This window comes from Odocoileus virginianus, chromosome 33 (assembly GCF_023699985.2).
Source record: "Odocoileus virginianus isolate 20LAN1187 ecotype Illinois chromosome 33, Ovbor_1.2, whole genome shotgun sequence".
In the NCBI taxonomy this organism is placed as follows: domain Eukaryota; kingdom Metazoa; phylum Chordata; class Mammalia; order Artiodactyla; family Cervidae; genus Odocoileus; species Odocoileus virginianus.
The window spans coordinates 543,515-565,339 of NC_069706.1; the positions used below are offsets into that span (position 1 = coordinate 543,515).

Sequence of the window (21,825 nt, forward strand, 5' to 3'; positions counted from 1 at the left end):
CCGAGCTCAGCTTCCCCGCAGCCCCAGACCTCCTCCGGGCCTGGACCGCGCGCGCCCGCAGTGCCTGGCGCGCCCACGCGGGGGCGCCGCCGCGCTCTGCCGCCACTCTGGCCCGCCGGTCTCAGTGCGGCTGCGTGGGCGGGGCCGGAAGTGCGCGCTCCGAGAGCGCTGGTCCGGGTCTGGGTCGCGGTCGCGGTGGTGGGTGGGCGGGTGTGCCCAGGTCTGGGCCTTAGCTCCCGGCGCCACCATGAAGCGGGACGTGCGCATCCTGCTGCTGGGCGAGGGTAGGCGCTTGGGTACCGGGTGGGCAGGGGTCTCGGGGCCGGGCCGGGCCGGGGCGGGGCGGCGCGACCTCAGCCTCCGCGCTGACCGCGCTGCCCCGCGCAGCCCAGGTGGGGAAGACGTCGCTGATACTGTCGCTGGTGGGCGAGGAGTTCCCCGAGGAGGTAAGGCCGAACGTCCCGCGCCCCCGCGCCCCTGCGCCCCTGCCCGGCTCCCTCACGGCTGCGTCTGCCCAGGTCCCCGCCCGGGCGGAGGAGATCACGATTCCCGCGGACGTCACCCCGGAGAAGGTGCCCACCCACATCGTGGATTATTCAGGTAGCGCAGCCGCCCGCCCGCCGTTCCATCCAGGAGCCGGCGTCTCTGGCAGGTCTGCAGCGGGGTCTCTTGTTTCAGAAACCGAGCAGACGGTGGAGGAGCTCCAGGGTGAGATTGACAAGGTACAGGGTGTCCTGGGGGCTGCTGGGCACCGGGTCAGGGCTCACGGCTTGGGGGCCGAGCCACCGCGGCTTGATCTGCTTCATCCTCCGAGGGAGCGGATTAAGGAGCCACAACCTTGCTAATTCTGTCCCGACCTGCCCGCGTGGAGCTCTTCGAGCGGGGGTGGGGCTCTGCCTCTCCTGCCCACCAGGCTGGTCAGCCCTCCAGCCCTCCTCCCCTCGTCTTCCCTCTTCTGCGGACCCTGGGGAGCAGTCTCCAAGTTCTTGAAAGTGATCCGTTGGACAACTGTGTGCCCACACCCCCAGTCCTGACCCTTTAGTCCAATGCACCATCCTGGGTCTCCCGGTTGCACTGGGCGCCGTGAACAGTGCTGTGGGCTCTCTACCTTCCTGTTTTCCGGAGAACCTGGGCCTGGACTAAGCTTCGGGTGCCGCCCCTGCAACCTCCGCTGTGTCCTGGGGTGCGGCTGGCCAGGGTCCGGGCCACAGCCACTGTTTTACCATCACCCCCGTTGTGCTGTCGCCCTCTATCTGCTGTTGGCGGTAGGGGCCAACGAGCGAAGAGCTGAGGCTGGGGTTGGGGCACCAAGTGTCAGGATGGCTGTGTCCTGAGCCCTCATGGGACTCGCTGTCCAGAGCTGAGTACTAGGGCCTGGCTTCTGCAGCGGAAGTGGGCAGCGAAGGGCTGACCTGAGGTGTGGGTGGCCAATGGCCAGTGACTCAGCCTGGGAGCAGCTGAAGCGGTGGGCTTCCCTGGTCTCTGAGCCCCGTCCTGTCTCGCCTGTGAGCAGAGCAGGAAGCTTCAGGTCCCGCCGTGCGACCTCTGCCCTCCTTCAACAGGCAGACGTGGTGTGCGTGGTGTATGACGTGTCTGAAGAGGCCACTGTCGAGAAGGTGAGCATTCCAGGTTCTTGTTACTGGTGCTCAGCCTGGTCACCTGCCTGTTCTCCACACACACCCCAGGCTGGCCCAGGTTCAGGGCAACTTGCACCCGTGGCAGACCGCATGTCTCACGAGGGCTTTGGGGAGTCTCATGGGGCCCCTGGCATCCATCTTCCCTGGAATTCCCCAGAACGTGTCTGAGCAGAGATAGTGGATGGCCTTACATCTGAGTGTCTTTAGGCCTGGGGGGAAGGGCTCCTGACGCCAGGCCTTTTGTGAGTGTTTGGGAACTGCCTGCTGGCTGCTCTCCTGCACTGGCCTTGTTGCTGGTGGCCGTGACTTCCCTCCTCAGTGGGCCTGTCTTGAGCCAAGTGAGAGCTGCACCTGGGAGCTGTGGGCCGGGTGGGCCCCAGCCCTCACGGGCAGCTCTTACTTTTCAGATCCGAACCAAATGGATCCCGCTGGTGAACGGGGATACCAAGAGGGGACCCAGGTAGTAGGCAGGGCTTGGGGAGGAGGCGGGGCCCTGCCGGCTCCCTGATCGCTGGTGACCGTGGGCCTCTCCCCAGGGTTCCCATCATCCTGGTGGGCAACAAGGCAGACCTGCGGCCAGGGGGCTCCATGGAGGCCGTGCTGCCCATCATGAGCCAGTTCCCCGAGATCGAGACCTGCGTGGAGGTGAGCAGACAGGGCCATGGGGCTGCAGAGGCAAGGGCGTGTGCTTTCACGTCTCACCCGAGTCTGCTCCCACATGTCCCAGTGCTCGGCCAAGAACCTGAAGAACATCTCAGAGCTGTTCTACTATGCTCAGAAGGCCGTGCTGCACCCCACAGCCCCCCTCTATGACCCTGAGGCCAAGCAGGTGGGCAGTGGGTGCTGGCGTGGGGGGGAGCAGGAGGGAGCGGCGGGGGTGCTGAGCTGCCATCTCCACAGCTGAGGCCCGCATGTGCCCAGGCGCTCACCCGCATCTTCAAGCTCTCAGACCAGGACATGGACCAGGCGCTCAGTGACCAGGAGCTCAACGCCTTCCAGGTGTGGCCCCGCCTGTCTCCCGGCTCCCTATCCCCCGCCCCCTGGTGGCAGCAGCCCCCACTCCTGGGCCGCCCTCGAGACAGAGGGAGAGGGTGCCCAACCAACAACCACTTTCTATTGGAGACAGACGTCCTGCTTCGGGCACCCTCTGGCCCCACAGGCCCTGGAAGACGTGAAGATGGTGGTGAGCAAAAACGTGGCGGGAGGTGTACGTGACGACCGACTGACTCTGGACGGTGAGGCCTGACGCCCTTCTGCCCGGGGGTCGGGGGTGGGCGAGGCCGGGCTGTGCCCGGTGCCACTCCGTCCTCTGCATCCCTGAGCAGGCTTCCTTTTCTTGAACACGCTCTTCATCCAGCGAGGCCGCCACGAGACCACGTGGACCATCCTGAGGCGCTTTGGCTATGGAGACTCGCTGGAGTTGACAGCTGACTACCTCTGCCCACCGTGAGTGGCATTCAGGCTCCAGGCTCTCCTCCACTCTGTGTCGGGTTGGGCATGGGGCTCCTGGACCCTGCGTTGGGGGCCCTTGGCGTGCTCTCCCTGGGTTGGGGGGGCTGGCTGCCTGCCTGGATGGCCTGTGCTGGGAGGAAGTGCCCTGCAGTGCCCGGGAGCTGAGCGCATCCCCACCCCGGTGCCCACAGGCTCCGTGTGCCCCCTGGCTGCAGTGCCGAGCTCAACCACCGAGGTTACCAGTTTGTGCAGAGGATGTTTGAGAAGCACGACCAGGTGAGGGTGCTGGGCCCCGGCTGCGCCCGCGCAGCCCCCTGAGCGCCTGTCACTGCCGCCCCTCTGCTCACAGGACCGGGACGGTGCCCTCTCCCCGGCGGAGCTGCAGAGCCTTTTCAGTGTGTTTCCCGCTGCTCCCTGGGGCCCCCAACTCCCCAGCACGGTCCGCACCAAGGCCGGGCGGCTGCCCCTGCACGGGTACCTGTGCCAGTGGACGTAAGTGTAGCCCTTGCCTGCCCAGACAGGCCCATGCCCTCTGCCCTGCGGCGATGCCACGTGCCCCCCTCTCCTGTCCCCAGCCTGGTGACCTACTTGGATGTCCGGCGCTCTCTTGAGCACCTGGGCTATCTGGGCTACCCCACACTCTGCGAGCAGGACTCCCAGGCCCACGCCATCACAGGTGGGTGCCCGCTTCACCCCGGCCCCTGGCTAGCACCTCCCTGGCAGCCCCCACTTCCTGCTCATCCTCTCTCCCTGCCCACAGTCACCCGGGAGAAGAGGCTGGACCAGGAGAAGGGACAGACGCAGAGAAACGTCCTCCTGTGCAAGGTGGTGGGGGCCCCTGGTGTGGGCAAGTCATCCTTCCTGCAGGCCTTCCTTGGCCATGGCCTGGGGGTGAGCATCTGCGAGACTATGAGGGGGCCTGGGGGCTGGGCTTCTGGGGAGCAGCCGAGCCGTAAGCTGCAGGGGCCTCCCTCCTCAGCACCAGGATGCCCGCAAGCCTGCCGGGGAGCCTTCCATCTATGCCATTGACACAGTGCAGGTCAACGGGCAGGAGAAGTACCTAATCGTGAGTGCCAGGGGGTCCCCAGGGTGGGCCTGGCATGTGCACACGGGGGGGCACTGCGCAGCGTGGCCCAGGGACCCAGCCCTGTGCCCCTCTGCGGCCATCCCATTTAGCTGTGCGAGGTGGCTGCGGACAGCCTGCTGACCGCCTCGGCGGACGCCTCCTGTGATGTGGCCTGCTTGATGTTTGACGGCAGTGACCCCAGGTCCTTCGCGCTGTGCGCTAGCGTCTATAAGGCAAGGTCCCGCCCGCCCTGAGGGCCTGCGGGGTAGCAGGGCGTGAGCAGGGACCCCCGGCGCACTCACACGGCCCCCGCCCTGCAGCAGCACTACATGGATGGACAGACCCCCTGCCTCTTCGTCTGCTCCAAGGCTGACCTGCCCGGAGGCGTCCCACTGCCTGGCCTGTCGCCTGCTGAGTTCTGCCGGCGGCACCGGCTGCCCGCCCCTGCCCCGTTCTCCTGTGCCGGCCCAGTTGAGCCCCGCTTGGGCATCTTCACCCGGCTGGCCACAATGGCCACCTTCCCGTGGGTACCAGCACACAGCCCCGTGGGAGATGCACCCTGTCCCAGGAGGGCGGCGTGGCTTGGTGTTGGCACTGTGGTGGGGCGGGGCAGGCCCTAGGGGTCAGGCCTCTCAGGCTGCCCCTGCTTGGGGCGGTCTGTCGAGTGGGCGCGGGCAGGGAGCAGCTGCGGCGGCTCGGTGGTCTCTGGGAGACGGGGATACAGCAGCAAGGGTCTCCTTTCTCCTGCAGACACCTTGTCCACGGGCAGCTGCAGGCCACCTCCTTCTGGCTTCGGGTGGCGCTGGGAGCCGTGGGGGCTGCCGTCGCTGCCGTCCTCAGCTTCTCCCTCTATAGGGTCCTGGTGAAGAGCCGATGAGGCCCCGGGCCCCGCGGTCTATCTCAGGGTGCTGCGGGGGCAGGGCTTCCCCCGGTCTCCACTTTCCTCCTGAGGACAGCCCCCCACTGCCCTGCCGCTGCCCCTGCCCCTGCCCCGCCTGCAGGTAGGCTGGCTCCCAGCTGCTGCAGGTGCTGGGTGTGGCCTGCCTCTGTGGGCAGCAGGTGTTGGAGGGACCAGGGGTGTTTGAGCAAGTCAGTGCCCCCAGACCCGAATTCTCAGGGCTCCATCCCTTCTTCCTGGTCCTTGGTGTATGGCCAGTGGGTGTGAAGGGGGTATGAAGGCAGGAACTTAGGGCTAAAGGCAGGGGGTGGGAGCAAGAAAGGGCTGGACCAGCATGTGCCCCCCCCCCTACCCCCCAGGGACCAGTCCAGGGCAGACGTGAGATTGGGTTTCCTGATTAAATGTCACTTGCGTCTTTTCCATATTGGGTCCTGCTTACTGAAAACGACTTCTTGAATTAATTGAAGTGCGTCCTTGTGAGTGTGGGCTGGGAACATTCCTCTGGAGCTCATGCCTCCCCTCTTGGCCTGGGTCACCATCCTGGGGCCTCGGGTCCAGGTCAGGACCAGTTCGGCCCCGATGCAGCCTCAGAGCCTTGGGGACCATGGAGTCCACACTGGCTGAGGGTGAGGCTGGGGTGCCTAATACTGGAGGTCCCACTGATGCGACCCCCTCCCCCCACTGCCAGGTGTACCCACTCTCCAATCTCAGCCTCCACCTGTTGGCTTGGCTGAAGTGTGCTGAGGCTCTGGGATATGCTGGCATGCCCTGTTATGGGGAAGCTGCCTTCTTTCTCACCACTACCCCCGCCCCGCCCCTCCCCAGAGCCTCTGTCCCTCCCACTGGGCAGGGGACAGCCTGAGGACAAGGGGGCAGAGAGCCTTCCTGGGGCTGAGGTGGGGGCCTGGCTTGGCATTCAGGCCCTCACGCCGGCGTTCATCCTGGGCTCCCGTCCCCTCCGTCCCGCACTTGGTCTTTCTGTGCAAGGCAGGCCCTGGGCCCAGGCCCTCAAGCCCTGACAAGCTGTTTCTAGGGGGCAGGGAGCTGCCCACCCAGCAGGAACGCTCAGACCTAGCCCAGTAGGGACTGGGGGTCAGACCCGGAAGTTGTCCGACCATCCCAAGGCTCCTGGTGCAGTCCTCACTGGTGCCAGGCATGGCAGGATGCTCTTTGCTGCTGCGTCCATCCCAAGACCCAGCTGCATGGGGGTGAGAGTGGCCCTGTGGTGCGCGTCCCGAGTGCCATCTTCCTTACTGGAGGGGTCTGCCTGCCCTCCCTATGGGCCAGGGCCCCTCCCCATCCCAGCTCTGGCCACAGGCGGGGTCAGAAGCCTCCAGCCCAAGGTGTGTGGGTCCCCACCCGCTAAGCAGGGCCAGCTGCAGGCCTTCCCTGCCCCCTGCTATGTGGGCTGGGCCTGATGCTAGGCTGTCAGGATGGGCAAGTTGCCTGCAGGGAGGTACCTTCTGGGAGCCCCCGCCTGGAGAGTCCCAGCAGTGGGCTGTTCCCTGAGGCCTTCCCCGAGGAGGTGGCGTTGGCGCTGACACCCCGCCCGGGAAAACGGGTCGTGTGCAGGAGGGTCTTGGGTACTGCGCGTGACTCAGTTTCACGGCTGCCGCTCCGCGGGACTAGCAGGATGGGAATTGGGAGCCGCGCGCCGTTCTTGCCCGGGCACGTCCTCGTGCGGGGTGCGCGCGTGTCCCGACCGCGCGTGGCTGGGCGGGCGTCGGTGGCGTGTGCGGCGGGGGCGGGCGGCTCCGTGACGCGGCGCCGAACGGAGCGGGCGGAGCCGGAGGGCCGGGGCGGAGCGGAGTCGTCCGCAGAGCAGCCCCTCCCGGCCGCGGCCGCCGACCCCGGCCCCGGCCCCCGGCCCGGCTCTATGGACAGGAGCTCGCTGCTGCAGCTTATCCAGGAGCAGGTGCGTGCAGAGGTGGGGGGCGACGGCACCGCCCCCGCCGCGGCCCTTCGCCCTTGGGTGGGCCGGGGAACGGACTTCTCAGAGACCCTCAGCCCAGCGTCTCCCTGCGCGACCTTAGCCTCCCGCCCAAGACCCAGGAAAGGGCGAGCCAGAGCAGGGCGCTCGCAGCGTGGCGGGAGGGGGGTGACTGCCCTCATACCTTGGCCCTACCCCTCCAGGATGGGCAGGGCTTAAATGAGGGGGAGAACCCTGGAGAACTAGCGGAGCTTCAGGCCAGGGACCTAGGCGCTGGTGCCTGCAGCTCCTAGGACCACGTGGGTACAGGGACCTGGACCTGGGGTGTTCAGAGGCTGCCTCTCCAGGCTGACCTGCCCAGCCCTGTGGTCTGGGGGCCAGGCCCACGCTCAAGCTCTGGCTGCTGGCCTCCCCCCAACTGCAGCAGCTGGACCCTGAGAACACAGGCTTCATTGGTGCAGACACCTTCACTGGCCTGGTGCACCGCCATGAGCTGCCCCTGGACCCAGCCAAGCTGGACATGCTGGTGGCACTGGCCCAGAGCAACGAGCGGGGCCAGGTCTGCTATCAGGAGCTGGTGGACCTGGTCAGTGCACTGTGGGCGGGCAGCTGGGGTGGGGGCCCAGCCTAGCATGTGCAGTCCCTTGGCTGGAGTGGGGTGGGCAGGTGGCCCCTCCTCCCTGCCCTTTCCACTGGGGAGGGCTGTGGACACAGGGCAGAGCCTGGGACCCTGTGAGGAGCTGGGTGGACCCCTCAGGAGGGGCGTCCCTGGGTGGGGGGAGTATGGTGGTCTATGCCTGGGCCCCGCCCCCTAGATCAGCAGCAAGCGCTCAAGCAGCTTCAAGCGGGCCATCGCCAACGGACAGCGGGCGCTGCCTCGGGACGGGCTGCTGGATGAGCCAGGCCTGGGTGTTTACAAGCGGTTCGTGCGCTACGTGGCCTACGAGATCCTGCCCCGAGAGGTGGACCGCCACTGGTATTTCTACCGGCACCGCAGCTGCCCGCCCCCCGTATTTATGGCCTCAGTCACCCTTGCCCAGGTGGGCCTGCCTGTCCAGCCAGCTCCCCGGGCGCCTCCCTCGCCCCTGGTCCTGCCTGGCCCCAGCACTTGTCCCCCCAGATCATCGTGTTCCTGTGCTATGGGGCCCGGCTCAACAAGTGGGTGCTGCAGACCTACCACCCCGAGTACATGAAGAGCCCCCTCGTGTACCACCCCGGCCACCGGGCTCGGGCCTGGCGCTTCCTCACCTATATGTTCATGCATGTCGGGTGAGCACCCCCCATCTGGGTCTGGAGAGCTCAGCCCCTCGAAGTGGGGGCAGGGGGCTGGTAGCCCCACTGTGGACCCCACCCTTCCCTTCACACCCATTTGCCCCCCTCCATGGCCAGGCTGGAGCAGCTGGGGTTCAATGCCCTCCTGCAGCTGATGATCGGGGTGCCATTGGAGATGGTGCACGGCCTGCTCCGCATCAGCCTGCTCTACCTGGCGGGTGTGCTGGCAGGTGAGGCAGCTGCGTGCGCCGGGGCTGCCACAGCCGGCCTCACCCTCACGGCTCTCCCCTTGCTCACACAGGTTCCCTGACCGTCTCCATTACTGACATGCGGGCCCCTGTGGTGGGGGGCTCCGGCGGGGTCTATGCCCTGTGTTCTGCACACCTGGCCAATGTCGTCATGGTAATGGGGCAGCCCCTGGGGTGGGGTGAGGGGAGGGGCCCACGAGACCTATCTCACCGCCTCTTCTTTGCACCCCATCAGAACTGGGCTGGGATGAGGTGTCCCTACAAGCTGCTGAGGATGGTGCTGGCCCTGGTGTGCAGTAAGTAGGGAGCCAGGGCGGGGGCCTCAGCCCCTGGCCAGGGAGCCTCACCTGCCACCTCCCCCTGCAGTGAGCTCCGAGGTGGGCCGGGCCGTATGGCTGCGCTTCTCCCCGCCACTGCCTGCCTCAGGCCCACAGCCCAGCTTCATGGCGCACCTGGCGGGCGCGGTGGTGGGCGTCAGCATGGGCCTGACCATCCTGCGCAGCTACGAAGAGCGCCTGCGGGACCAGTGCGGCTGGTGGGTGGTACTGCTTGCCTATGGCACCTTCCTGCTGTTTGCCATCTTCTGGAACATCTTTGCCTACGACCTGTTGGGTGCCCATATCCCCCCACCACCCTGACAAGGTCACAGGGGCCAGGGTGTGGACCCCAGGGCCAGCCACTGGGCGGGCCTGCATGTCCACCCTCAGTGAATGTAGTCTCGAGGCTGCTCCTTCCCGGTGTGGAATGGTGGCCCCTGTGGCCCACTGAGTCCAGGCCAAGCCTTACACCAGCCCTGGCCACCCCCTCCCAGGCTGGAGGGGCAAGGACTGCTGGCCTGGGCCAGGTGGTGGAGGTCCCCAGGGGTGGCCCCAGAGGAGACCCTGCCCCCACCTCTTCCCTGAGACTTGCAGTCTGAGCCTTTTTGAAGAATGAATAAATATTTTACACAGCATCAGCTGGCTGTACTGGGGCCCTGGGCTGGGCTCGTCTCCTCCTCACTCTGAGAGAGTTAACTAACCAGTTAACTAACTGTGAGAGCCCTTCCCTCCACAAGAGTGGCTGAGGTGCCCCCCTTGCTTCTCTGTACCCAGCGTGAGGTGTGTCTGTGGGAGCCGGGAGCCCTGGGGAGGGGCTGTGGGCCTCACATTCAGGTATCAGTTCAGCAGGCATTTATTGAGCTTCGAGAGCAGCCAGCTTCCTGGTCAGCCAGCCTCCTGTCCAGAGACTTATGGCCTGAGATCACAGGGCAGGTGAGCAGGCTCTGGGCCGCAGCCAAGTCACTCAGCCTGGGTCCTGCGCTTCTTGGCTGGCCTGGTGTCCTCAGCGGGGACCAGGCTGGGACCCAGGTTGGGCAGCAGGTTCGGGCACATCTTCCGCCCTACAGCCCAGGTCCACAGGGCCATCTCCACGTGGTGTGGGGTCCACAGCCCAGATGGACTGCCTAGAGAAGGGCAGAAGGAGCCTGGGGCTTGGAGATACCGATCTTCCTACCGTCAGAGAGAGCTCTCTGTGACCACCCTGGCCGCCGTGGTCTCCGCACCTTGGCTCAGAGCTGTGGCACGCTCCTGCATCCGGCTCAGGTAGAGCAAGTAGTGCTTGACAGTGTACTGCAGGGCGGGCAGGCCGGGCACTGCGGCCACTGCCTCCTCAGACATGAAGGCTGCCACCTCAGGAGCTCTGGCAGCCAGTACCGCTGTGGGCAGTGAATGGACAGCACTCAGCCCCTCGTGGGCCTGGGGCTGCTGTCTCCAGCAACTCTCCCGTGTAACGTATCTTGCCATCAGACCATTTCACGGATAAGGACACTAACAGGCCAGGTTCCGCCCGCGACCCTGCCCGAGAATGGTCCAGCTTTCCCGACTAACCCGAGGCGGTAGCCGGGCCCACGCCGCGGAGGGTGCACAGAGCCATGACTGCTGCGTGCATGTCTGGCAGAAGGCGGAAGGCGGCGGCCGAACGCTGCACCACCAGCTCCGGAGAGTTGGCGGCCACAAGTTGCCGCAGGCGCGGTCGGAAGCGGCCCCTCTGTGGCCAGGTCGGGTCGGGTATCACGGGTGGTGGCTCTTGCCAGGAGCCCCCTCAAGACTGCCACGAGGGTGCGCCCCCAGGGAAGCCCCGCCCACGTGGCTGTGCCGCGCCCCACATGTGAAGCCTTACCGCCAGTTTCCACTCCAGCAGCCGCTCCAGCTCGTCTCGTGTCACGTGCTTCTCCGCGCGGGCCTCGATGGCCGCGGGCAGCTCCTCTCGGTACCTGGGGGGAGGCGGTGCTAGGAACTCCGGGCCACGGGGCTCGGCCCGCCCGCCCCTACCCCCTCCGCCCTACCACCGGTCCAGCGCTTCCAGCCGACCCTGGGGGCCCGCGCGTGCCCGCAGCACCACCCCGCGGCACTCCAAGACCGCGGCCCAGCGACTCGGGTCCGCACAGCTCCAGAGCCCGCCGGCCGCGGCCATCTCTAAGCGCCGGGCGGGGCCTCAGGGGCGGGGCGTCAGAGCGCGGCCGCGGCTGGCGTCTGCCCGGGTGACCCGGCCCTTCGCAAACCTCGACGCCGCGTCGCGTTGCTAGAGTCACACTCCCCGCCGGCCCCGCCCCGCAGCGCGCCGGGGGCACGCGCGGCCCCGCCCACCCGCGCGGCGGTCCGCTCCGCCGGCCACGCCCACCTGCAGACCGGAAGTTCCGGTGGCGGAGCGCTGGACCGGGCCCGAGCGGATCGCGGGCTCGGGCTGCGGGGGCAGGGCGGGCTGGGTGCGGAGCCTGGGAGCGGAGCCCAGGCGGTGCCGCGCGGCGCCATGAAGGGCAAGGAGGAGAAGGAGGGCGGCGCACGGCTCGGCGCCGGCGGCGGCAGCCCCGAGAAGAGCCCGAGTGCACAGGAGCTCAAGGAGCAGGGCAATCGGCTCTTCGTGGGCCGCAAGTACCCGGAGGCGGCGGCCTGCTACGGCCGCGCCATCGTGAGTTCGCCCGCGCTGCGGGAGGGGCTTGGCGTCCGAGCCAGGGGAGGGGCCGGGCTGCGGCTTCTGCCCCGCGCCCTCCCCAGAACACGTCGGGCCGTGCCCGCCAGACTTTCGGAGGGAGGGGTGGGTGCTTGGGGTCTGGGGCCAAGGCCGCGCCTTTCCCGAGCCAGTGCGGGTTGCCAGAGAACTGTGTTGGGTGGGAACTGTAGCTGTTCGAGGCCCACTGGGCTGGGGACCAGGCACCCTTGCCCCTTGAAGAGTCACACGCGATGCTGGGGATTTCCACGAGTCTGGGAAAGCTACCTTCACAAGACTCATTGGAGTCCAGAGAGTGGGCTCACGTAGGCTTCACCCTCCCTCAGAACTCAGAGGCTTGGAAGCTGAGAAAACGCTAGTGTCTTGGTTCCAACTGTGGGCCTCAAGTTGGGACGGAGTGGGCAGACTGAGCTCACTCCCTCATGCTGGCTGGTCCGGCCTTGGTCCCCAGACCCGGAACCCCTTGGTGGCAGTGTATTACACCAACCGGGCACTGTGCTACCTGAAGATGCAGCAGCACGAGCAAGCCCTGGCTGACTGTCGGCGCGCCCTGGAGCTGGACGGGCAGTCTGTGAAGGCACACTTCTTCCTGGGGCAGTGCCAGCTGGAGATGGAAAGCTATGATGAGGCTATTGCCAACCTGCAGCGAGGTGGGCTTACAGGCTAGCCGGTTCCAGGGTGCCTGGGACCAGGTGGGTGGACCGGCTGAGGTTTACCCAAATACTCTATCCCCCAGCCTACAACCTGGCCAAGGAGCAGCGGCTCAACTTTGGGGACGACATCCCCAGTGCTCTGCGCATCGCAAAGAAGAAGCGCTGGAACAGCATCGAGGAGCGGCGCATCCACCAGGAAAATGAGCTGCACTCTTACCTCACACGGCTCATTGTGGCTGAGCGTGAGAGGTGGGCTCCCCCCTCTAGTCACCACTCAGGTTAATTCTGAGGTGTGAACACAAATGTTTATTGAAGGCCAACTCTGGCACGCAGGAGATGGAGGAGAATGAGGCCTGAATGAGCCTAAGACTGGAGTGGAGTCTGACTGCCCCTGGCCAGACCCATCTCTGATCACCTTTTGGTCAACCCCCAGGGAACTGGAAGAGTGTCAGCGGAACCACGAGGGTGATGAGGACGACAGCCACATACGGGCCCAGCAGGCCTGCATTGAAGCCAAGCATGTGAGGGTGCCCCAGCTCAAGTGTGTGTCCTGTGTGTGTGTGCGTGCGTGCTGTGACGTGAGGTGCCCCAGCTCCTGTCGGGTCTGTGTCTCTCTCTGCATGGGGAGGGGAGAGGGGTGTCAGGCCCACAAGTGGCTGTTTGGTTCTTTGCAGGACAAGTACTTGGCAGACATGGATGAGCTCTTCTCCCAGGTAGATGAGAAGAGAAAGGTGAGCTGCCCATCTTCTGGGGCCTGTGGGTAGCCAGAGCAGTGCCCCTTCCCAGCCCCTGACCTGACCCTACCCTGTGTGCTGCAGAAGCGAGACATCCCCGACTACCTGTGCGGCAAGATCAGCTTTGAGCTGATGCGGGAGCCCTGCATCACGCCCAGCGGCATCACTTACGACCGCAAGGACATCGAGGAGCACCTGCAGGTGAGGGCCTGTGGGTGTTGGCAGTGGAACCCCCACCCACTGAGCAGCTCCTAATTCTAATCCTGTTGTCACTACAGCGCGTGGGCCATTTTGACCCTGTGACTCGGAGCCCCCTGACCCAGGAACAGCTCATCCCCAACCTGGCCATGAAAGAGGTCATCGATGCCTTCATCTCTGAGAATGGCTGGGTAGAGGATTACTGAGCAGGGTGGGTGTATGGGCCACCCACCTGCCTTGCCCGGTATCCTAGCTCAGGAGGGCCTTGGGGCAGTAGCCCCTAGTTTTCTGTATATAGTTTGTGTCCCTGGATCCCTACCCTGGTGTCCCCATCCCCACCCTCATCAGTTCTGCTGGGCAACGCGCCTCTCATCCTCCTCCTGGGCCAGAAAAGCGGGGTGAGGGTGGGCTGGGCTGAGGCTGCTGCCGCCACCTCTGTCCCTGTAATAAAACCTGTGAGCACTGCGGGGATGCGTGCTGGTGTGCAGTGGGCTCGCCAGCCACCCCCTTTGGCTAGCTGAGGAAGGTAGAGATGAAGACGCTGGTGTCAAGGTTGAGTGTGGCATGCCACCATCGGTCAGGGAAATACAGCACCTGGCAAGGGGTGGGGGGGACATGTGGGTTGATGGGTTGGCCTGGGGGTCCTTGGCCCGGCTCAGCCTGGCCCTTGCCTGCCAGCCACTGACCTCACCAGCCTGGACAGTGCATTCCAGGGGCCGTGCAGATGGTGTCAGGGCCGGGTATGTGTCCCGGAGCCAGGCCAGTGTGGTTTTGTTGGGGTGGAATTCGGGCGTCTTCTCAGGAGGGTACAGGAACCAGCGCTGGGGGGTGGGGGGGAGCAGCAGAGTTATGCTTTGTGTTTTGGTCAGTGAACCCAGAGTCTCAGCCCACACCCTGTGCTGACCTTGCGGCCATAGATCACCTCCGAGAACCCGGGTCCATGCCAGTGGAAGGGCACCCCAGAGCCAGCTCCTGTGGGGCAAGTTATGAGCACCTGGTTGCCAAGCTTAATCCTCCCCACCCAGCCCCAAAGTCCCCTCATCCTGCAAGGCACCCACCTGCAATCCCAAAGCTGTAAGCAGGAGTTGTACCCAGTAGGCTGAACGGAGGTGGAGAGTAGTGCCGAAAGAGGGAGGCCCATTCAGTGAAGTTGTTGTCCCCAAAGAAGTACAGAGTGTCTGCCAGCAGAAAACAGGAGAAAATGGGGATCTCCAAGTCACCCCCCACACACATACACACCCATGGCCACCTGTCTGGCTCACCATTGCCCATGGAGATAGGGTCCTGGGGGTGCAGCATCTGCTCCACATACTTCTGAAAGGGCAGGTCCACTGCAGTTTGAAAGGTATTGGTCAGGACTAGTTGGTGCTGCCTGCAAGATGCTGGCAAGTAGGCTGGGCTGCAAGGTGGGGCAGCTCACCTTTCTGGTAGGAGTAGGTGTTGGCGGTGCTCAACCGGACCACGCTGTGTCCAAAGGAGGCCAACAGCCTCTGACGGGTGCATAGGTCCCGGAACCTCTGCAGAGGTAGAGAAAGGACTTAGGGGTGGGGCCCTGCACTGGCGAGTGGTGGTCGAGAGGAGCGTGAATACTCACTGAATTGTCTGTGAGCCCCCGCAGAATAACAGGTCTGGAAAAGGCGTAGCTAGAAGGAAGGGCAGGGTCACGGCCAGGTCTGACCCGCGCCCACCCTCGGCTCCCGCCCACACGCGCTCGAAGGGGCTCAAGGGGAAGCGGCCTAGGGAGGAACAGTGCGCGTCCTCGGCGGTGCAGGGGACAGCTCTAGGGACAGGTTTCCGGGAGGTGTGGCCCCGCAGGAGGGCGCAAGTACCGCTGCACGAACTCGGCGTAGCTGAGGTCGGCCCGGCGCTCCACAGTGCAGTGCTCCTCCTCCGTCACGGCCGCCGGCGCCCCCGGCCCGGGCCGCCGCCTGCCGACACAGCGGCTCAGTTGGCCGGCCGCCCCGCCGCGCTCCCCGCCCCGCCTCGCCCCGCCCGGCGTCGCTCACCACCCTCCGTCGGCGTCCTCCCCGGAGCTCCGGGCGGGAACCGCCAGGGTCCAGAGCGCGAGCCACAGAAGCGGCCGCGCCCCCAGCGCCATGAACCCGCCGCCGCGAGGCACGCCGGGAGCGCCGCCGTGATGCTACCGACTGGCTGGGGAGCCGCTTCCTTCGGCCCGGAAGGAGGGCGCGCTTCCGGGGGGCGGGGCGAGGGCCACTCCAAGAGCTGCTATTGGTTCCTGCGCCGCGGAGGCCCCGCCCTCCGCCCAGCAGAGCAGGCTGCGCGGGGACCTGACTTCAAGCGACGCGAGCAGGTAACGAGCCGCTCAGAATGTCTCCCGCGTCCTTTATTTGGTTCAGAAGCCCGTCCCCACCAGCCCGGCAGCGGGTCAGGAGTACTCGCACAGGTGGCCGCAGCCAGCGGGGCAGTGGGAGCTGCCCTCCAGCCACTTCATGATGTGCTGCAGGTGGCCGCCGTGGCTGCAGCCTTGGCACCACACGAAGAGCCCCTTGACCACGTGGTGGCAGACGGCGCACATGCTGGCGCAGCGGCGGCAGCGGTCGCACACCCAGCCCCGGCTGCTCATGGGCCGCTTGCAGTGACTACAGTTGACATGCAGGGTGGTGGAGGCCTGGTTGAGGCAGCTGATGGCGCGACTGGTGCTGAGCTTGACCACTTGGTTGGACACATTCCAGAGGCAGAAGCGCTGCAGCAGGTCGATGTAGGAAGTGTACCAGTGCTCCTGGCGGCAGGACAGAGAGGGCGGAGTAAGAGCCCGGGCTTCCCTGGGCACAGACACAGGTGTGGGTGTAGGCGGGGCGTGCAGGGGCAGTCTTCGGGGTGGCAGCTGCTCCGGGGAGACCCCCAGACCCTGTCACCCACCTGGGTCTGTTCGTCGATGTCCTTGCGCACACGCTCACCCAGCACAATGAGCACGGACACGGCCATCTGCACGTCACCCTGCTCGGCATAGAAGCGCAGCATGTCACACACCAGGGCACTGAAGAAGTCAGGCGGCAGGCGGCTGTCACACAGCGCGTGCGAGACAGAGATGAGCGAGAAGGAGGAGTCCACAGGCACCAGGGAGGCTGCATCGGCCTCACTGCCGCTCACGTGGGGAGAGTCGGCCTTGTCTTGCAGGTGCTCGGGCCCTGGTGGGGTATCCACAATCTCGTGGCGCAGAGGGAAGGCCTCCTGGGGCAGCACATACTCGGGCTCCTCGGCTGCAACACAGGGGCAGTAAGGGTAGACAGGCTCTGAGCCTCTGGCCCTGCCTCCCAGCCCCGCCCCATCCCTTCCCCACACCCCCACTTACAGTGTGCGTGTTCCGGATCCAACAGGTAAAGCTCATCGTCCTCACCTTCCACGTCGCCCAGCAGGTAATCAGTGGGCACATCACTGCCCTCAGTCTCCTCATTATCTGTCCAAGGGAGGGAGGGCATTCCAGGACTGCCTCACGCTGGGAGACCCAGTCCCACTCCCATGAAGGCCCTCTGCCCGCCCCCACCCTACCTTCGTTGGTTATAAGTGTGGCTGAGGAGTCCAGCAGCACTGTGTCGCTCCGTGTATCACCCTTGCTGCGGTCCAGCCGAGTCTCACTGCCCAGCCCCGGGGCCATATCCTTCAGGTTGAAACTAGGGGCAGGGAGGGCCGATGGGTGGGTAGGTACCAGCAGTCCCACCCTCTGGGGAAAGCCGCCCCCAAGTGTCTACCTGTTCATGAGGGGCAGGCCACAGGAGCTGCCCTTGCCCACACTGTGGTTGAGATTGGTGGTGGGCACCAGGCCAGGACTACAGTAGATGATCCGGAGCATGGTCCACGTCTGAGCCACCTAGGGGTGGGCACTAGTCACTCATGGGGGTCCTGGGTCCCTGGCACCCTGCACAAGCCTCCCTCTGCCTGGATAGAACCACAAACCCTCAGCTTTCAGCTGCCCCAGGGACCCAATGTCCTGTCCCACCCCAGGTGGGAAGCCGAGGCCCACAGGAAAAACAAACACCCTAGCCTCCATCCTGTAGGGGCAAAGGAAACATGGAAATGGGCCTGAGGTCCCAGGGAGGTGATGAGAAAGGCATTGTGGACGTTCTCTGTAGGGCTGGACACCCTGGGAAGTTTAGAAGCAAGGACAAACCAAGAGGGGCCAAGACCCCACAACACCCAGGCCTGCAACCCCAGGAATGGCACTGGTGTCGGCCCACTCCTGGGGCTCTGTACACTCTCAGTTACTGGGGCAAGCTGGGGGTGTCCTCAGCCAGAGCTGAACTCTGAACTCAGGGCAGGGTCCGGCCACATCTGTCAGAGGAGCTCCAGGCCCTGTGCCAAGATCCTGGCCCTCAGCCCAACCTGTGTACCTGGTTGCGGCCAAGCTCTCGAGCCACTTTCGCATTGTGGTCACAGAGTTCAGCCAGTGGTCGGCCGGCCAGGGCATAACGCTCGGCCGTGTCCACGAACCAGCTCATGCTGCCACTGCCGGGTTCTATCTCAAAGACATTGAGGGCACTGGAGGCAAGGCCTGCAAAGGGCTCGGCAGGGTCCAGCTTGCGCTTGAAGAAGATGGGGTGGCGCCGATCCCCAGCGTAGGGTTTGCGCCCCGACTCAGTGGCCACGAGGCTCTCCTTGGCTGCGAAGGCCAGGTCCCCAAAGAGGCCATAGCAGAGGCCCTCAGGGTTGGCTCGCTCAACAGGCTGGCTGGCGTCGCGGAACAGGTGCTGACACAGAGTGCTGTCCTTAGAGCCAGAGAGCAGGAAGGAGGGGTCATGTGGGTGGCGCCAGGCGATGCCTGTCGTGACGTCCCGGTGCTCCTCAAACATGGCGGCGGGCACGAAGGGGCGGCGCACGTCCCACACATAGACGTTGTGGTCCACCATCATGGAGCATGTGGCGAGGTGGTGGCGGCACTCGGGCCTCCACTTGACTCTGGCTACGGAGGCGATGGTCTGCACGCAGTGCACCTCCTTGGCACGGTGTGTGGCCATGTCCCAGACCTTCACCATCTTGTCACGCCCACCTGTGGCCAGCCAGCCCCTGGGGAAGGCACATGAAGTCCCCAGTGACCTCCTTCGGGGTGGGAGGGCTCCCCACTGTCTCACGGGTCTTGAGGCAGTGAGAGAGCCCTTCCACAAGCCCACCCACCCTGCCCTGCTGCCCTGGCCCCTACCCACACCTGTCCTCGGGGTGCCAGTCGCAGCAGAATACAGGCCCATTGTGGGCTGTGAACATTCGCTCACAGCGGTCAGGCCGTCGAATGTCCCAAAGCTGCACGTTGCCATTCTCGAAGGTGGACGCGAAGGTGAAGTAGTCCCGGATGCTGAACTGGACATCACGTACACTCTCAGACTGGCCTGTGAGCGGACATTAGTGGAGGGAGAAGGTTGGGGGTGGGGGACGGGGTGGCCCACAGGAGCTCCAGAGGGGAGAGCAAGCAGCCAAGGGGGATTCCTCGGAATGGATGTGGGCTGGTGTTGCATGCCTGCCCGTGGCCCAGACTAGAAGGCCTGGAGGGTGGCGTAGACACTGCCAAGGCCTGTCCAAGGTGGACAGGGGCCAAGAGAGACATGGCAAAGCAGGCATGGCAATAGCCTAGGCAGGTGAGAGGGACACCAGGCATCAGGTGGTTTTTAACAGACTCCTGGACCTTGATTTTCTCTGGATTCTGCATCTGACATCCATCCTCGTGCAAAGCTGTCACTGCTTCAGGACCAGGTGTCAGAACACTGTGTGAACAGGAGCCTTGGTGGGCCAAATACAATCCTCTGGAAGCCTCAGGTCCCAGGAGGCAGGGATAGAATGCCCCGGGCTCTGCCCTGGCCCTACACCTTGAGCTGGAGCTACCAGGTTGGCCAGCCCCCAAGGACTGGAGACCTTGAGGGGTCACGTCCAGCCCTGAGGACCACCATACCAGGAGCCTCCGAATGCAGCACCCAGCTTTCCCCCACACGGGGAGCTCAAGGGCTGTCGTAAGAGACGCCCTGATTATCTGAGGGCTCTGCCCTGTCCTTCATTTGGTCTCATCGAGGTAAAAAGGAGAGCTGGCTCAAGGCGGGGGTGTCAGGAGCTGGGCCTGCTGGGAAGGGAACTGGGGGGAGGGGGGAACCAGGCAGTGCCCCACTCCTCACTGCTTCCCTGGCTGAGCACCCTGGAAGCAGACTTCACGCAATGAGGTGGCCTGGGGTTCTGAGGCATGGCGAGAGGAGGTTAAGCTGCCAGGGCAGCCACCCACTTGCCCTCTCCCTGATCCCACACTACCCTCGCCTCCTGCTGGCCCCGCAAGTGCATCAACGCTGTGCCCACACTTCAGGTACCCCTCACACTTCCACCAGGCCCACCCCTGCCCCTTTCCTGCTGACCAGCACCCCCTCCTCCAGTGCCAGCTCAGCTGGCTCCTCCTCCAGGAAGCCCTCTGGGAGCACACCTGAGGGCCTCTGTCACACACAGCGCTTCTCAACCTGCCTAGACAGGCCGGCCACCTGCAGAGATGCACACCTGCCCGACCTGCCTCCCGGGGCCTCACCCGAGAAGGTGCTGACAGAGTCCTTCCTGCGCAGATCAAAGCACTTCATGAAGCCATCCTGGGAGCCGCTGAGCAGCACGTGGGCCTCAGTCGGGTGGAAGCAGACTTTGTTCACCGTGCGCTTGTGCTCCGTGAACAGCTGGTCCTGCTTGTTGCGGGACGGCCGGCCCAGGTTCCAGGTGACCACCACGCCATTGGTGGCCGCTGTGGCCAGCAGGTTCTCGTCCATCTGGTGCCAGACAACGTCTGCACAGCTCAGGTTGAGGGAGGGCTTGCGGCCCACGCGCAGGTTCAGCTTCTCCACAAACTGCTCCTCCTCAATGGCATAGATCTTGAAGATGCTGCGGCCTGCTACGACCACCTGGGCTGCGTCACGGCACACGCTGATGGCGTTGGCTGGAGCATCCAGGTGGCAGTGCATGGTGCGGCCCGTCAGCACGCTCCCACTGAGGGCCGTGGTCACGCGGGACATCTTCTCCATGGCTGCAGGGGTGGCGAGGACAGGTCGGTGAAATGGGCAGGCCTGGTCAGCTTGGTGGCAGGGGCGTGTCCGTTCAGACCCTTCACCCTGGGTGGTTCCTCCAAAACTGCTTAGTCCAGAGGAGTCCACCGTTAGTCACTCGGTCTGACAGGCAAGTTTCATCACCCTGGCCGGGCAGTTGGAGGGCGCCATGGCTGCCCTGAGGCTAGCCAGCCCCATGTCTGACTTCTGGGGGAGACCTTACCTGGTCAGCCCCAGGCCAGGCCACTTCTCCAACACCCTAACTGCCAGATCAGGATGGTCACTGGACCTTCGGGCAGTCAGTCCCGTCAGGGAAGCCAGATGACTCCCACCGTGCACAGTCGGCCTCTGGAAAAGGGGCGGGAAGACCAGAGGCGCCCGGAGAACACAGGCTACCGAGGCACGAGGGTCAGAGGGGCTTTCAGGACCGAGCTGTTTACGGAGCCCGAGGGGTGGCTGGCGCGACCGCTCAGGAGAGCCCGGCGGCGCGGAGGTTGCGGCGGGAGCTGAGACAGCGGGAACAGAACCGGAGGAACAGAGAAGTCTCTCTTTCCGCGGGCACCTGAGCCATTTCCCGAAACTGCCGGTCCGGGGAGGAACTGCCACGCCGGAAACAGCCCTTCTCCGTCCCGCCCCCCGCCGAACGTGGTCCTTTTCTTTCCAGCTCCGCGCCGGAAGCGGGTGCCCACACTAAAAGCGTTCCGGAACGGGAGCGCGCCGTGGAGGCGGAGGGGCGAGCAGAGGTCGGGGAGAGGTTCCGCAGAGGTCGGGGAGAGGTTCCGCAGATTCCGCCTCCGGTATTCTTCCTCTTCCCCTTTTACTCGCGTTATTTTAACGCTAGTGCTCATCTCTGCCCCATGGTCCTTCAGCAAGCTCAGGCACCCCCAGACTGGCCCCACGCCCCTCCTCCGTCTCCGCCTTCTTTTTCGTCCTCTTCGGACCCGGGAACAGCCTCCTAGCGGCTCTCCAGAGGTCCCCCCTCCTGTCTCATCTGAGCCCGGCACAGCCAGGGACTCCAGCCTGCGGGCCTCCACACGTCCTCACCGCGCTGGGAGGCAAATCCCGAGCTCCCGGCCGCGTCCTCCCCACGCACCTCCCGCCACGGCGGCTGCCAGCCTGCCGAGCCCTTGCCTTCCTCACGGTCATCGCGTGTGCTCGCTCGGTGTCCTCCCCAGAACGCTTCTCCTCATCCCTCAGAGTTCAGCTTCAATGGCATGTTTTTAGAGGCCTTTCCCAGCCACCCCATCTAAGTGGCCTCCACGGCGCTCGTCACAACCAGTTCCCCGGTATACTGATTACATCTGTTTCACACGAGTGTGAACTCGCATCCGTCTGTCTCCAAGAGCTCTGGTGCCTGACTGGACCTGCTCACACAAAAGGTCCAATCAGTGACCCTCTCTGAGCCGCCCTTTCTCTCCTGGGTGTGCGCCCTGACCTGTGCTTGCTGCGCTGTGATCTTCTAGGATACCCCTAGCAGCCCTCATTTTTGCCCTTGTAAGAATGGGCGAGATCCTAGATATTTTGGAAGGAGTGTTATATGTAATGATTTTAGCGTCTATCCCCGCTGACACAGTGAGAGGTTAGGGGCCTTCTGTGGTGGTCACTGCTGGGTTTCCAGTCTGGCACAGTGTTACCAGTCTCTGCATGTTTATTGAAAGAACCAATAAACCTGATGAGGGGTGCACAAAAATTCAGACTTGGGCCACTCAAGACAGATAACACCTTCCCTCCACCGTGGTGTG

At 64.8% G+C, this 21,825-nt stretch overlaps 6 protein-coding genes across 16 annotated transcripts; 3 read left to right on the forward strand and 3 right to left on the reverse strand.

Annotated features, from left to right (window-relative positions):
• The first annotated feature begins 138 nt into the window (after positions 1-138).
• On the forward strand, positions 139-5,475 carry RHOT2 (ras homolog family member T2). 5 transcript variants are annotated; one of them, XM_070460393.1, is made up of 19 exons: positions 139-284; positions 388-446; positions 519-600; positions 679-722; positions 1,563-1,616; positions 2,045-2,097; positions 2,174-2,282; positions 2,365-2,466; positions 2,538-2,636; positions 2,764-2,872; positions 2,963-3,083; positions 3,281-3,365; positions 3,439-3,581; positions 3,665-3,765; positions 3,850-3,980; positions 4,069-4,155; positions 4,266-4,388; positions 4,479-4,678; positions 4,906-5,475. In XM_070460393.1, exons 1-19 carry the CDS (start codon positions 248-250, stop codon positions 5,030-5,032), a joined length of 1,866 nt encoding a protein of 621 aa, XP_070316494.1. In that variant the 5' UTR covers positions 139-247; the 3' UTR covers positions 5,033-5,475. The 5 variants fall into 5 exon arrangements, with proteins under 5 accessions (XP_070316494.1, XP_070316495.1, XP_020742064.1 ...); XM_070460394.1 differs by having other exon boundaries at positions 140-284; positions 4,476-4,682; XM_020886405.2 differs by having other exon boundaries at positions 140-284; positions 3,475-3,581; positions 4,476-4,678.
• A 91-nt stretch (positions 5,476-5,566) lies between these two features.
• On the forward strand, positions 5,567-9,455 carry RHBDL1 (rhomboid like 1). Of its 3 annotated transcripts, none has more exons than XM_020886406.2 (8): positions 5,567-6,968; positions 7,408-7,569; positions 7,799-8,023; positions 8,104-8,252; positions 8,373-8,485; positions 8,557-8,657; positions 8,739-8,799; positions 8,870-9,455. In XM_020886406.2, the coding sequence occupies exons 1-8, from the start codon at positions 6,471-6,473 to the stop codon at positions 9,139-9,141; spliced, it is 1,581 nt and encodes a 526-aa protein (XP_020742065.2). In that variant the 5' UTR covers positions 5,567-6,470; the 3' UTR covers positions 9,142-9,455. The 3 variants fall into 3 exon arrangements, with proteins under 3 accessions (XP_020742065.2, XP_070316498.1, XP_020742067.2); XM_070460397.1 differs by having other exon boundaries at positions 7,850-8,023; XM_020886408.2 differs by lacking the exon at positions 7,799-8,023.
• Positions 9,456-9,657: 202 nt separating this feature from the next.
• Positions 9,658-11,292, reverse strand: LOC110132847 (uncharacterized). 2 transcript variants are annotated; one of them, XM_070460409.1, is made up of 5 exons: positions 11,162-11,292; positions 10,661-10,754; positions 10,369-10,528; positions 10,044-10,196; positions 9,658-9,944 (listed from the first exon to the last, which is right to left on the reverse strand). In XM_070460409.1, the coding sequence occupies exons 1-5, from the start codon at positions 11,290-11,292 to the stop codon at positions 9,781-9,783; spliced, it is 702 nt and encodes a 233-aa protein (XP_070316510.1). In that variant the 3' UTR covers positions 9,658-9,780. The 2 variants fall into 2 exon arrangements, with proteins under 2 accessions (XP_070316510.1, XP_070316511.1); XM_070460410.1 differs by lacking the exon at positions 11,162-11,292 and adding an exon at positions 10,827-11,036.
• Positions 11,291-13,539, forward strand: STUB1 (STIP1 homology and U-box containing protein 1). Of its 3 annotated transcripts, XM_020886411.2 has the most exons (7): positions 11,291-11,449; positions 11,940-12,138; positions 12,225-12,390; positions 12,575-12,662; positions 12,816-12,872; positions 12,960-13,076; positions 13,154-13,539. In XM_020886411.2, the coding sequence occupies exons 1-7, from the start codon at positions 11,291-11,293 to the stop codon at positions 13,277-13,279; spliced, it is 912 nt and encodes a 303-aa protein (XP_020742070.1). In that variant the 3' UTR covers positions 13,280-13,539. The 3 variants fall into 3 exon arrangements, with proteins under 3 accessions (XP_020742070.1, XP_020742069.1, XP_070316502.1); XM_020886410.2 differs by having other exon boundaries at positions 12,575-12,872; XM_070460401.1 differs by lacking the exon at positions 13,154-13,539 and having other exon boundaries at positions 12,575-12,872; positions 12,960-13,130.
• JMJD8 (jumonji domain containing 8) lies at positions 12,425-15,256 on the reverse strand. 2 transcript variants are annotated; one of them, XM_070460408.1, is made up of 9 exons: positions 15,080-15,256; positions 14,903-15,001; positions 14,668-14,716; positions 14,494-14,590; positions 14,336-14,404; positions 14,132-14,251; positions 13,996-14,045; positions 13,760-13,894; positions 12,425-13,667 (listed from the first exon to the last, which is right to left on the reverse strand). In XM_070460408.1, exons 1-9 carry the CDS (start codon positions 15,169-15,171, stop codon positions 13,587-13,589), a joined length of 792 nt encoding a protein of 263 aa, XP_070316509.1. In that variant the 5' UTR covers positions 15,172-15,256; the 3' UTR covers positions 12,425-13,586. The 2 variants fall into 2 exon arrangements, with proteins under 2 accessions (XP_070316509.1, XP_020742030.1); XM_020886371.2 differs by having other exon boundaries at positions 13,978-14,045; positions 15,080-15,254.
• Positions 15,257-15,399: 143 nt separating this feature from the next.
• On the reverse strand, positions 15,400-21,493 carry WDR24 (WD repeat domain 24). The gene is made up of 8 exons (XM_020886420.2): positions 19,582-21,493; positions 18,235-18,412; positions 17,423-18,095; positions 16,784-16,902; positions 16,584-16,705; positions 16,387-16,491; positions 15,954-16,294; positions 15,400-15,813 (listed from the first exon to the last, which is right to left on the reverse strand). The coding sequence occupies exons 1-8, from the start codon at positions 20,060-20,062 to the stop codon at positions 15,460-15,462; spliced, it is 2,373 nt and encodes a 790-aa protein (XP_020742079.1). The 5' UTR covers positions 20,063-21,493; the 3' UTR covers positions 15,400-15,459.
• Between the last annotated feature and the right edge of the window lie 332 nt (positions 21,494-21,825).

Coding starts and splice junctions, on each gene's coding strand:
- STUB1 (XM_020886410.2), top strand. CDS start 11,291: ATGAAGGGCAAGGAGGAGAAGGAGGGCGGCGCACGGCTCGGCGCCGGC. Junction 12,873..12,959: donor AGGTAGATGAGAAGAGAAAG/GTGAGCTGCCCA, acceptor TGTGTGCTGCAG/AAGCGAGACATCCCCGACTA. Junction 13,077..13,153: donor ACATCGAGGAGCACCTGCAG/GTGAGGGCCTGT, acceptor TTGTCACTACAG/CGCGTGGGCCATTTTGACCC.
- RHBDL1 (XM_020886406.2), top strand. CDS start 6,471: ATGCTAGGCTGTCAGGATGGGCAAGTTGCCTGCAGGGAGGTACCTTCT. Junction 7,570..7,798: donor ATCAGGAGCTGGTGGACCTG/GTCAGTGCACTG, acceptor CCCGCCCCCTAG/ATCAGCAGCAAGCGCTCAAG. Junction 8,486..8,556: donor CCTGGCGGGTGTGCTGGCAG/GTGAGGCAGCTG, acceptor TTGCTCACACAG/GTTCCCTGACCGTCTCCATT.
- RHOT2 (XM_020886404.2), top strand. CDS start 248: ATGAAGCGGGACGTGCGCATCCTGCTGCTGGGCGAGG. Junction 2,873..2,962: donor CGACCGACTGACTCTGGACG/GTGAGGCCTGAC, acceptor ATCCCTGAGCAG/GCTTCCTTTTCTTGAACACG. Junction 3,582..3,664: donor GGGTACCTGTGCCAGTGGAC/GTAAGTGTAGCC, acceptor TCCTGTCCCCAG/CCTGGTGACCTACTTGGATG.
- LOC110132847 (XM_070460409.1), bottom strand. CDS start 11,292: ATGGCGCCGCGCGGCACCGCCTGGGCTCCGCTCCCAGGCTCCGCACCC. Junction 10,755..11,161: donor CCGGAACTTCCGGTCTGCAG/GTGGGCGTGGCC, acceptor GCCTCCCCCCAG/GTACCGAGAGGAGCTGCCCG. Junction 10,197..10,368: donor GGGCCCGGCTACCGCCTCGG/GTTAGTCGGGAA, acceptor CACTGCCCACAG/CGGTACTGGCTGCCAGAGCT.
- JMJD8 (XM_020886371.2), bottom strand. CDS start 15,171: ATGGCGCTGGGGGCGCGGCCGCTTCTGTGGCTCGCGCTCTGGACCCTG. Junction 14,591..14,667: donor GGGGGCTCACAGACAATTCA/GTGAGTATTCAC, acceptor CTACCTCTGCAG/AGGTTCCGGGACCTATGCAC. Junction 14,252..14,335: donor CCCTATCTCCATGGGCAATG/GTGAGCCAGACA, acceptor TTCTGCTGGCAG/ACACTCTGTACTTCTTTGGG.
- WDR24 (XM_020886420.2), bottom strand. CDS start 20,062: ATGGAGAAGATGTCCCGCGTGACCACGGCCCTCAGTGGGAGCGTGCTG. Junction 16,492..16,583: donor CACACTTATAACCAACGAAG/GTAGGGTGGGGG, acceptor TCCCTTGGACAG/ATAATGAGGAGACTGAGGGC. Junction 16,295..16,386: donor GGATCCGGAACACGCACACT/GTAAGTGGGGGT, acceptor CCTGTGTTGCAG/CCGAGGAGCCCGAGTATGTG.